Source organism: Nematostella vectensis, chromosome 10 (assembly GCF_932526225.1).
Source record: "Nematostella vectensis chromosome 10, jaNemVect1.1, whole genome shotgun sequence".
Taxonomy (NCBI): Eukaryota; Metazoa; Cnidaria; class Anthozoa; order Actiniaria; family Edwardsiidae; genus Nematostella; species Nematostella vectensis.
In genome coordinates, this window is record NC_064043.1 from 2830844 (window position 1) to 2843261 (window position 12418).

General features: G+C 41.2%; 1 protein-coding gene across 1 annotated transcript; it reads right to left on the reverse strand.

Moving 5' to 3' along the window:
* Positions 1-3273: 3273 nt before the first annotated feature.
* LOC116620704 (ankyrin repeat and SOCS box protein 13) lies at positions 3274-11440 on the reverse strand. The gene is made up of 3 exons (XM_032386346.2): positions 10679-11440; positions 6389-6555; positions 3274-5353 (listed from the first exon to the last, which is right to left on the reverse strand). The coding sequence occupies exons 1-3, from the start codon at positions 11237-11239 to the stop codon at positions 4987-4989; spliced, it is 1095 nt and encodes a 364-aa protein (XP_032242237.1). The 5' UTR covers positions 11240-11440; the 3' UTR covers positions 3274-4986.
* Between the last annotated feature and the right edge of the window lie 978 nt (positions 11441-12418).

A 12418-nucleotide genomic window follows, 5' to 3' on the forward strand; every position in this document is an offset into this window, starting at 1 on the left:
CTAAATTCGTGTACTAGTTTTCCAAACAAACTGGGGAAGTAATTATCAGCTTATGGATTTCGAGAGAATGGCGGATCCAGGGGTGGTTACCCAGGAGGAGGGGAGGAGGGGGTATCCCGGTGAATCCGGGGCTGGTTTCACTGGTTCAATAGCGAGAACCATATTCCTAAGGCGCAGATAGATTTGAAAAAATAGGTAGTTTTTATAGTCTAAACCACCATCTGAAAATCCTGCATCCGCCACTGTGAGGATGGTTTGTGAAGGTCGATGACGGAAGGTGTCGATAATACACTGTTGCAAAGGTGCATTAGGTGTGGAGGCAACTCGACAAAAGTCTTCTTCGATTACTTTTAAGTACGTTTTTGACAGTACCTTTATTAAGTAAGTTTTTCTCCACACCCATATAAAACCCAAACCCCCAAAAACGCACCACTCACAACGGCCAAGGCAGTTATTATTATTTTTTCTTTGCGTCTCCAAAAGATCAAATAGATCCCTAGAGAAGTCCCACATCACAGAAGAGGTGTAGTGACAGTAGCATTCCGCTGTCACCGGCCAGCCGTGAAGTCTAAGCGGTGACGAACGCTATACAGCAGATGACAACATGTAACGCGGCAACGACGGCGATACCGTGCGCGCAGTGAAAGCGTCTTGACGTCTGAATCAGGGCAATTCCCAGAGACGGCCTGACTGGGCTTACATGAGGCAATCCGACAACGCTAATTAATCTGCCTTAGTAATTGATTTTGGCCTTTAAAACACAGAAACTTGGCTCCGGTACCAAACAGCGCCAAAAAAATGGCTCCCATTGGGTTGAGAGTTTGAAAAATATTTCCCGGAAAATTATCTTTTTTAAATGGCCTTTGCCCCAACTAAGTCTTTTCGTCTTTGTATGATGGTGCTATCAGCTAACACTGTGGCGTGTTCGTTTCTGTTGAACCCAAAGTTAATTTAATTCTATTATTTCTTACTGAGGCCGGGCTTTTGGGGTGGCGCCATCTTTTACACTTTTTCCAGATTACAGGGCTTTATCAGCTCAAGGGATAATGCTACAAATACTTCCGTTTGCGGGTAAACACACAAATATTTTGCAGGGTAATACGTTGTGGCTTTTGATACAACAGTAAGTCTATGAATGGATTTTAGGGCAAATAATATTATACCAATCACCACAAACGCGAGTAAAACACACAATAGCCACCGTGCACACTAAAGTCTGGCTCTACCAAAGATCATCCATAGCGACACTTTGCATAAGAAGCTAATGACACGTAATTGATTACTTGCTCCTTAAAGCCGCATCGTCACCAGTTTACTTCCGGAGGTCCGACGGAGACTTCAACCGTTAAAAGACAAAAGAATCTATTAAAATCCGAGATATTAAACAGGCCATCGGCTCTAAATTATCAATCACATCCTCAAAGAAACTTCCAATAAACTCACTGCTTTCAATATTTTGAAATATCTTTCGCGTTTTCCGTTTAAAATCATCAGAGATTGTTACGTAATCGACCGGAAGTAAACTGGTGACAATGCGGCTTTAAGTGTAAATGGGCCCATTAGAAGAGTTTAGTGGTGACGTGAGCGGTGCGAATGTTAAGGAGTCACGTAATCAAGTGGGCTTGGCACCTGTCATCACACAAGAGAGAGAGAGAGAGAGAGAGAGAGAGAGAGAGAGAGAGAGAGAGAGAGAGAGAGAGAGAGAGAGAGAGAGAGAGAGAGAGAGAGAGAGAGAGAGAGAGAGAGAGAGAGAGAGTGGGGGGGGGGGGGGTGCGCAGTCATCTACGTCACATAGAAAGTAGCAGTTTTTAATAAACCGTGGCCCAAGAAAAACTCTAACACGCCTGACGCAGTCTACGTACCTCATCGTTGTTTATCACGAGCCCTGATTTGCCTCTCCAAGTAGACCGGGTAATTATCAAGGCGCTTGCGTGTACAAGACTAGCACTACCTAACCCCCCCCCCCTCTCCGATCATAGGTGCTGTGGTCTGCCAGAAGACCGGGTAATTGTCAAGGCGCTTGCGTGGGAGACTAAAGGCCCTAGGCTATGACGTAACATGGTTCAGATCTCACCTCATCTAGAGGTTGATACAAGCTGAGCGAATTATCACTGGCGCCACTCGAAGTAAAAACATCTAAAAAAATTGGCAGAAACCCTTAATAAAACAAAGTAAAAAAAAGGTTTTGCTCACCGCATTCTACCTTGTTAATTGATCGCTGGTAGCAATAATGATTGAAAGTTAGTGCGGGCTTGTCGTTAGAGTTTGTATCAAGAAAGCCGCGCAATTATCGCAGTCGGATTCGAGGTTATAGGTCTACTTATGGGCTTCGAACTGGCTCCAAGCGAGCGCCTAATAGCCAAGGCCTCGCTCACCGGTGAAACTCTTGTAATTGTCTTATTTGTCGTGCACGCGCAAGGAAATAAGTAGAATAATAATTATACGCATTTACACTCATAAATCTAAAAATTGAAGCCCTTTAGAAAATCATCCTACCTTTCCGCAACGGATACAAAAACATTAACAAGCCTATCTCTGTAATCTTAAGTGAACGAGACATTTAGCTCAACGCGTGACAGGCCTGGGAAGGTTTTATACAATAAAGCGCGCTTAACACTTTGTTGTAGATGTCAGTCGTAATCCTATAAATCATCTTCTCGATGAGTGCGGCTACGCGCCGTATCCATCTTCTCATTACTATCTAGAGGCGGGTAAGAGGGCTCTTCACACAAACCGTTAATATTTGTCGCTGGGGCCAGTCAGACTGGCGCGGATGTGCTACGCATCGGTTGTGTCTCGCGATCGTAATTACCACTAACTGCTTCGCTACTCTGATCAAACCAAATAGTCTTTTATGCCGATAAAAATCGCTGCATCAATATTCGTGAGAATAGTTTGATACTGTTTGGGTTGGGTGATAGGGGAGGGACGTTTTCTGGGAATTAAATGAAATAGAAAGAGGGCGTGACTTGTTTTACGCGCGTGCATCCGGACATTTCATCACCACTCTTACTTGGTGATCTCTTTGATCGTTTTTTCCCTACTTCTGATACCTCTTTGATGTCGTAATAGGGATTTTTTAAGTTGACATCTTTGGATTGTAATTAAAAACACTTAGGACAAAGAAAGTTTAACCATCTAATGGGCCGCCATCATTGATAATGGCTACCGCAGCTTCCCTGTACTGGTTTGCTGGCTTGTATAATATGAAACACACTTGTCTTAGGTAAAAGGTAATGGGAAAAGGGAATTATGAACCACTCGACAACATTCTGGTGAAATTCAAGTTTTATCTCTTGAACTACTGTACAATATCATACAAAACATAATTCGGAATATATTTTCTGTAGAGATACTTTTAGCGCGACGTCCTTTCGGAGATGTGACGATTCTGAAGGGACTGGGATTCAATCTAGCAAGAAGACAGCGAAGGACAAGTAAAGTCTTTTCCTCATATTCTCAATTTCTATTTCACTTTTTTGATGCGTACTTTATGCTAGACGTGAATTCTAAATGGATTTACTCTGAATCTGAGTTTCGCCGCTCTCATCAGTGTGACTGGTTTGCAAAAATGACGGCTGCCCAAATAAATGGGCATAAAAAATTGTTCAACTAAACAAAAACAATGAAGAATTTGTAAAGGCCAAAAAACGGGAAAATCCTCTTATAAGTAAAATAAATTGACTGTAGTGATAGTGTATTCTTGAAATTGGTGCCAGCTTCAGTGGATTAAGAGCAAAGCCAATCTCATTCACCCCCTGATCTCTCGGCTATTTGCTCAGGCTGACAGGAGTCGCGCACTAGCCTGTTCCTAGCGGTTCCCGCATGGCTGGCGGCCTATTACTCATCCTGACAACTGCCCCAAGAAAACCACTCAACCGCGCAAACAAAACGCCAAATGGGATTCCAAAGATTTGCGCGCGCGCTCGGCGCCAAGGGAAAGCCATTTCGCAGTCAATACAAACACGCAATCCATTCAACTGCTTCGAAGCTCTGAAAGCCATTCAGCAGTCACTAGGTATTAGTGCGCTTGACGTTTGAGTCAAGCCATTGAAATTGAAAAGCTATAAAAAAAAAAAAAACGAACAATTCTACGGCATGTCTACGAGATGACACTACTCAGTAGTTATGAGACGGTAAGAGATTTAGGGGCTATCACTTTAAACTTCGACTATCACCACCGAGAACGCAGAAGGCGGAATGCCTGATTGGCTAGAAATCACGTCTATGGAGAAACAGGGTTGTACTGTACTTATTAAACGAGAAACCCAACAACATCCATTTCCTTAATGAATCAATCATCTCTGACACGGGGAAACTGCTAGGGTCACACCCATACCGTGCTAGATTTAGAAGTGCGATCGGAAATAGCGGAGAGCAGGAGGTGAAAACACACGTGGCGTAAGCAACGAATCTCCAAAAGGAGACAGAAAGAGATATGTGTGGCGACAAGGCCTAAAGTAATTCAGAAAGAGAGTAGATCCAATAAGGCATTGACTATAGAATTCGTAAAAATATACCCAATTACACTCAATTCCTATCAAGAATCCCCTTTTCTCCACGAGGTTTTCCTTACAGCAGGAGCGGGATGTCCCTTGATCATTTGTGGTACCCATTCATAGAAAAAACTGTAATATTACTTACAGCTTCGACCCTTAGGGTTTACCGATCTAGCATCGTGTGGCTTACGTGTGGTGGAGACTCTGCTTGCCTCAGCAAATGCTATAGAATCTTCACATCTTGCCTTGGCAAATGCTATAGAATCCTAACATCTTTCCTTAGAAGATGCTATAGAATCCTAACATCTTGCCTTAGCAATTACCATAGAACCGTAACATCTTGCCTTGGCAAATGCTATAGAATCCTAGCATCTTTCCTTAGAAAATGCTATAGAATCCTAACATATTTCCTTAGAAAATGCTATAGAATCCTAACATCTTGCCTTAGCAATTGCTATAGGGCCGTAACATCTTGCCTTAGCAAATGCTATAGAATCTTCACATCTTGTTCAAATAACACAAGTCTGAGTAGATGTCCGGGTAGAGGCAATTTGAGTGCATTCCGAGTCTTGTCCGGCTGTAAATAAGTCCTAACTTTAGCAGAGCACTGCAGCTGTAAAGAGCGCGGCTGGCTTTGTATATTTTCCACCCATTCCCGTAGTCTATAGTCTGTCGTAATAAATCGCTCGGGTGTAAGGCCTAAGCAATTTTTCGTCCATAAATTGGCATTTGCCTGAATGAGTCTCTTCATGCAGTACGAGTGGCCGTGCCTTGCCGCCAGGTGTAGTGGAGTGTCGTCGTACGACGTCCCTTGTGTCAGGCAAATTGTTTTCGCATCCACATTAGCTCCATATCTACAAGGGAAAAGATGGCTGTTAGAAATGCTGATGAGCTACTCTTGGCCGCTGGTTATTTGCAATCGCGTTTGATGACTGAATTATTTCACTATGACATTCTTACGTGAAGATTATCAGGATATATTACGCCCTAATGCATATTACAACCTTGCACGCGCCATGGAGATAGATGAATCAAAGCATAAGGGAATAGACGGTTAAGAGGGAATGAGAAAAATAAAAGATTATGAGCAATCATACCAAGAGTGGTCAATTTACGGATTTACAGTCAACAGTGACAAGGGCAGCTTCGTAAATAAATACACTAGAAAGTGGAAGTGGTACGTTTCACGTCTCTATGAAAACAGAGTAGTTTACTGAGGTTTTGGGCATTTGCCCTTTGTGGAGAAAAAAGGTTCCAAGGGGTAATGCTCTTTTGGCAAGAAACTTTTCACCGTGTTAAACATGCTACTTCAACATTGTACGGATTAATTTCCCACAATCCTTGCCGGCCAATCCGGGATACACCCTTGTACACCACTTGATATAATACATCATAATACTACTACATTATAATACTACTACATCATAATACTACTACATCATAATACTACTACATCATAATACTACTTGTATTCTTCAGTACCAAACATGTAAGAAGCTGAGTACAGTATAGTCATCCTCTCTGGTGAAGGTATAAAAAAACATTTCCCCCTAATTTGCAAAGCCACTTTACGTACTGTGAGGGGAGAGGGGTGTGTGTGTGTGGGGGCTAACTCTCCAAAAAGCAAGCTTACCAAAGTGCCCCCCCATTCCCTCAGCCCTACCCCTGAACAGGCTGTGTGCCTTTACAGAGAAGCAGAATTAAAAGCATTCCACTCATAGCTATTAATACACCCTCCTTCTCTTACCAACTGACCTATTAGCACTTCAACAGGAGATGCTTGGATGTACAGAGAGGCATATGTAGTGCACTCTAACCATCTTATACTAATCCCCCCCATACCCTTACTAAATTACCCCCCCCCCCACCCGTTAACCTTACTAAATTACCTTATTAGTGCTTCAACACAAGATGTATGCCCATACAGGGAGGCAGAATGTAGCGCAGTCCACCCCTCAGGGGTACTGGAATTCACATCAGCGCCCTGATGTAATAGCGCCTCCAAACATGCGAGGTGACCATACTCAGCTGCGTGGTGGAGTGGAACTTGCAAAATCTAAGAGAAAACATATGTTAAGCACAGTATCAGCCATGACCTGGTGGCAGCTGTAGTATTAAATTGAAAAAAATAAACTGTTCATTTTTACAAAGGTTTTTTTTTTAAATAATCATAATACAGACCAAAGTTAGGTACACAGCTAACACAAACTGTGTACCATATACCAGCACAAAATAAAAATATCAAAACACTTGCTATAAGTCCCAGGCTAAGCATTTATGTATTTTATATAAATGAAATTCCTGAATAAATAGGTTAAGCTGAACAAGGTACTGCGCAAGCCAATTCATACAATTCAACATTCATATATAATCTCAGCAATTTTTTGGCAAGGACTTCTGTACTCAAAATGTGAACCATCACAACCTACCAGCTATCATTGTGATTAGCAAGAAAATGCACTGATTAGGTAACTAACAAAAACATTCTCTTAGCTAATGACAACATAAGAGATAATCTATTATCAATGGGACACATTTGCATAGCGAGAGCAGACATAATGGTGCTCATATCTCAACAGGAAGAGAATTAAGGCTCACAAGAAATAACATGTCTATGGCTTATGCATCAGCCAACAAGACTTTCACAAGAATGAACATGTTTATGACTAATCAAATGGTAAACTGAAATATGTATATCACATGGCAAGGAAATGTTTACTTCTAATTCTAAGTTCTTCTAAAATACTTTCATACATAATGGTAATGACAATTCAACTTTTCTAAGTTTGCAGGCAAAGTGACAAAATATGTATAGAAGTTTTGAAATGAATTCTATATAAAATAACCAAATTTCATTATCAACTTAGCAAAACGTGTGAGAAACTAGAATGCAGTGAATTTTGAGTTTTATCAATTCCTTGATTTGTCACAACTAATAAGAATTGCCATCATTATAAGCTGGAAGAATAACAGTTGTTCAATGAGGGACAAAACATATTAGGAGCCACACTGGTCTACTGTTGTCATATCTAGCAGTCAGACAAACTGCTGGTAGTCTAGCAATTGAAAACAAACACAGATGGCTATTAATTCACTTAGTAAAATAGTGTATCAGATATATTGAAATAACAAGTGTTCAAAGATTTATAAATGCTTTTTGTAAAATTATACTTCATTGTCTTTTGGGACTACACAAAAATTATGGCTATGTTGAGAGTGACTCAGAGTCAGCATTAGACATGTTTGAGGACTCTTTGTGGTCACCATGACATTGAGACATGCGGAGACAAGAAACTGCCAACTTGAATTAACAACAACAAGAGTAACTTGCTAAATATAACTTAGTAGCTGGCAGACAAACTGGAATTTTCAGCGGAAGAGGGCATATGTAATGTTACTGTTGTAAACACCCTACATTTGTCAAGGCACATAAGTTTGTCCCTTTCACGCTATGCCCCAACATGCAATTAGACTGTGAGCCAAGCTGGAACACAACTGATACAAACTCTTCTAGTGTTATTTTTTCTCAAACTTTCAAAAGAGAAAAGCAAAATCTCCTGATTTTAGAATGAATCTCTAGGACTTTTGCTAGGACAATGCCCAGCCAAAAGAAAAAAAAGAATGAGGCTGATAACTTGCAGGTCCCCAGGTTTTTTGAAGCCCAATAGTTAAAGTCTTGACTACTCTATGATGGTAGCAATCCACCTAACTAAAAAATTCTAACAAACTGTGATAACAACTATGATGGTGGCACCAAATAATATTTTATAAGAAAGTCTTACCACTATCCATCAAGGCCAAACTTAACACATTTAATTTGACTAGGGTGGCTAACTATTATTGTAATTATATTGTAAGCATTGGCAGCTAGAGAAAGCCAAGGATACACAGTATGCAATTGGTGTTCTACATTAGAAACCTTGTGAGAATTACAATAGCTTATCAGCAGGAGGGCTGTTAACAAGCAGTCTGTGTGTCAAACTAGACAGACCTAGGACTATTTTCAGCCCCTAGGACCAAAATCCCAACAGATACACTTAAGTAAAAGGTACACAATAGCCAAGATTGAATAACCATCAAGGGGAAACATTAATATGGGTAGTATTTACTGATTGTACAGAGATATTAATCTCAACAGTGCAACTTCAAAAGGACTTAATAAAATACATGTTAAGAAAAGCATCGGGTTCTATAGCACACAGAGGTAATACTAATTTTTGGTCAGTTAGAAAACGATGACTAGCAGGCGCAATGGCCTGTGAACTGGTCCATACTACTATATAAAACACATGCGGATAAAAGGGGCTTATCCATATGCATGTAAAGCGCTCAACAGCAGAGTCAACATCCTTGAGAATCCTTCTCTTTGCTATTATTCAACTGGTGTTGATAGGAGAGCATTAAATTCACAGAAAGCTAGCTAGGATGTTTATTAGGTAAATTTAAAACCGGAGTATGGAATTAAAGTTTCTATTTATTATGTCCCGAGGCCATCGCATATCTTTCCCACAAAAGAGAATTCTATCCCTTCCTTGAGCGAATCGCCATGCTATCATGAAATTGGCAAAAACAGAGATTTACTTCCATCAATGTATTTAGCACTTTCCCGTGGGTTTGACTCGATCATGCGCGTAATAAGCGAGTCTAGAAGGCGTTTGAAAGTGGTCGCTCCGTCGCATAGTTTACATCGCTCTAGGCATCGGTCAAGATAAGAGTTTGCGCGATAGCTCATCAAAGTCAAATTCAGCGAAAATGCAGACTTGGTCCAGATAGGGATCTAAACTCGCTTCTCGCTACCACCCAGGTTAAGAACGAACTACTCTTGCTATTTATCCATTTGCCTCGAGCACAACCTCGCATACTACAGAAATTCCCATTGAAAATGCATTCTGTAACTCCACCACAAGCAATCCAATTTAGCTGAAAGGTGTTGACAAAATTCGAGACAGAAATACCGAGATCCAACGCAACAACACTGCACCGGCACTATAGTCGATGACAGAGCAAAGTGGAGATCGGCTATTTTGACGAATTAACCGACACGCTTTCAGCCATCGTTTTCGTTTTATTATCGAAAGTAAAGCACGCGCTCTTTCTTTGATATCATTTCCGCGCTAGCTAAAGTCTTAGGACGACCGTATAATTAATCACATTTTGACAGATGTTTTGAACTACTATGAGGATCGAAGGTTTACTACATTCGCGCCGAACAATATTGGAGTCCCAGCTTGCCCTACCAAACTAGTCATTAAAATAATACACTAAATTTAGATTGCATTGTTTTGGTTAGCAAAGTAAAGTAGATGAAGGTTTTCATCGGTTGATCGGATCCGAATTGTAATTCCTTTGCACAAGTGTGCGATACGAAGTTGATCGGGGGAAGCCATTTACCATTAAAAAAACTTTGTTTGGCTTTTCATGAAATATTGGAGTGCGATGTCACTCGATCTAGCTTCTATATTGTACAGCAGATTTGGAGTTGTGATTTAGCCACTTCTCTAAATCCATATAGGCTTACAGTAATGCGACTAGCAATGTTTTGGTGCCTTGAACTCGTGCATCAGTGGAAGAGAAAAAGGCCTGAACAGTTGGTCTACATAAATTCACGACGTGCAACATGATTCTATACATTCTCGCAGTTGGAAACCGATTTTAAGACTACTAAGCTTCGTCAAAAGCTATTTAGGTCTCTCTAGCAATAAATATCGCAATAGTTCGTGGCTTTCGCTGGCCCGCTGTGGTCTCAGACATCCAAAAAAAACTAATTCACAGCAAGAAATGCTTACATGGTTCGTAAACATTTTTAACGCGAGCGATTACAAGAATCAAAGATCAACAATAAATTCGAAGCACGCAAGACACAAAAACTGGGTTTTTACAAAGTGTTACTTATCGGACAAAAACTAGAATTTCTTCTCACAGAATATCCGATTATTGAGCGAGGGTTATTAGATTCACTCCGGCCGACGTTGACCGAGATTGCCAACGAACGCTTTGAAATTTTCTACCTCATAGCGATGCCCCTACTGGGAAGGCAACACACAAAAAATATCACCGAACATGAAAGCTAAACAAATAGACAAAAAGGACCAAAACAGTGCACCCGATACACGAAAACCTCTGTGACGAAAAGAGCAAAGCAGATGGACAAGAGATTGGGGAGCGAAGTACAGTCTTACCCTCCATGCAGGCACGAGCGGCGGATCAACTTCTGCGTTGTATTTCAGCAATAGTTTCACACAATTCGTATGTCCATGCCTTACAGCAACATGCAAAGGTCTCCAGCCACCATTAGCGGTAGCATTGACTAGTGCACCGTGCCTAAGTAACATTTCCAAGCACTCGAAATGACCGTTCCGTGCGGCGTAGTGAACCGCCGTCCAGTTTGAGCGAGTGGCAGCATTTACGTGAGCGCCTTGCTCAATCAGTGCGGCCAAACAATCCGAAAATCCTTGCTCAGAAGCTTCGTGAAGCGGCGTTAAACCGTCGTACGTTGCTATATTCACATTGGCGTTGTGTTTGAGTAAAATTTCCACGCAGCGAAACTGGCCGTGCCTCACAGCCTCATGCAAAGCAGTTTTGCCGTATTTATGGCAGCCATCTATCGGGGCTCCAGCTTTTAAGAGTTCTCGAAGGTCTTTTTTAGAGCCTTTGTACGCAGCCCGTTTTAAACGGCAAACCAGCGCTTCAGGACTCATAGTATCTAGTTGTTCCCGCCTGGTTGGGGGCGAGTTTCCCATGTTGTAACTCTGCGAACGCAGTTCTCATGAGCTCTCGAGCGCCATGACACAGTCCGAGTCTAGACTAAGCGCTCGCTCCCGGTAGCGTGCCAAATCCTTAGGGGGGGTACCCACAAGAAGGGTTTTTTTTTTAGCACGAGATTTGACAAAAACAGCCCTGAAACTGCCGCTCTAAGATATATATGATGATATACGCACTGAACTTTTACTTATTTGATTGTTTGTTTATATTTTTGATAAAAATAGAAATTTAAAATTCTAAATATAAATTCCTTCTACCCCTACCCTGATAGTCAGTCATCCTTTGTTGTGTTGATCCCGCTTCCCGGTGATTCGCTGCTGAGAGTTTGTTGTTTGACATCAATGGCGCCCGAGGTTACACGATAGCAGTGTGAATCCTGGTTATCTACCACTTGTTGACTTGCAGGGCTCCCAAAAATATCAAGAATGCGAAAGATGCTATCCGTGATAAGGCACTATACAGGAATGCTTGGACAAGAGTCCGCGTATAAAAGTCCCAACTACCGTCTAATTAGAAACAATTTTTGTCCCCTCGAAACATAAACGAAAACGGTAAACCGTATTTTAGAAATAAACGATTTTGGCAGTCATCTTTTTAAACCCCTTGTGCACTATTCAGAATCTGTTTAACTTCAGTAAACTTTACATGTCATAGGTAAATAATTCAACAACGTGAAATATCTCGGTGGGAAAGGCAAAGAAAAGAGGTTCACGTTTAGCGACCGTCATTTTCGTGTTGCGGGGTCAATTACCTATTCTTATGGCTGGCGCCAGTTTTCCTGCGCCCTTCGGGAGCGCTAGCCTTTCGTTCACCAAACGATTCAGTGATGAGCATTTTTTTCCTCGTTCTTGTACGCGTGAAGAGATTTGATGGTTCCGTCAGATTACACATATTCTCATAGCTCTAAATTTATTAGGTCTAAAGGTCTAGGGCCTATTTTTCTAAACTTTTTTGTTTAAGAGCTTTAAAAAAACAACGAACTTATCTTCTAAAACCATCGTCTAAACCCACTAGAGTGCAACTTTGTTTGGTTTACTAATATCGGGTTGATTTGTTTTAATCTTTGTTTTGTTTAGAGTTTTTGCAATACTTATAACTAAAGATCCGATTTGTCACGTGTGGACATGTTATCCGTGATCAGCTTGCGGGTTTGCTGT

Excerpts from the sequence above, each read along its gene's own strand:
- LOC116620704 (XM_032386346.2), bottom strand. The coding sequence starts at position 11,239 with ATGGGAAACTCGCCCCCAACCAGGCGGGAACAACTAGATACTATGAGT. Across the intron at positions 6,556-10,678 it reads CGCTCGTGCCTGCATGGAGG|ATTTTGCAAGTTCCACTCCA; the intron begins GTAAGACTGTAC and ends GTTTTCTCTTAG. Across the intron at positions 5,354-6,388 it reads TGTGTTGAAGCACTAATAAG|ATATGGAGCTAATGTGGATG; the intron begins GTAATTTAGTAA and ends TTTCCCTTGTAG.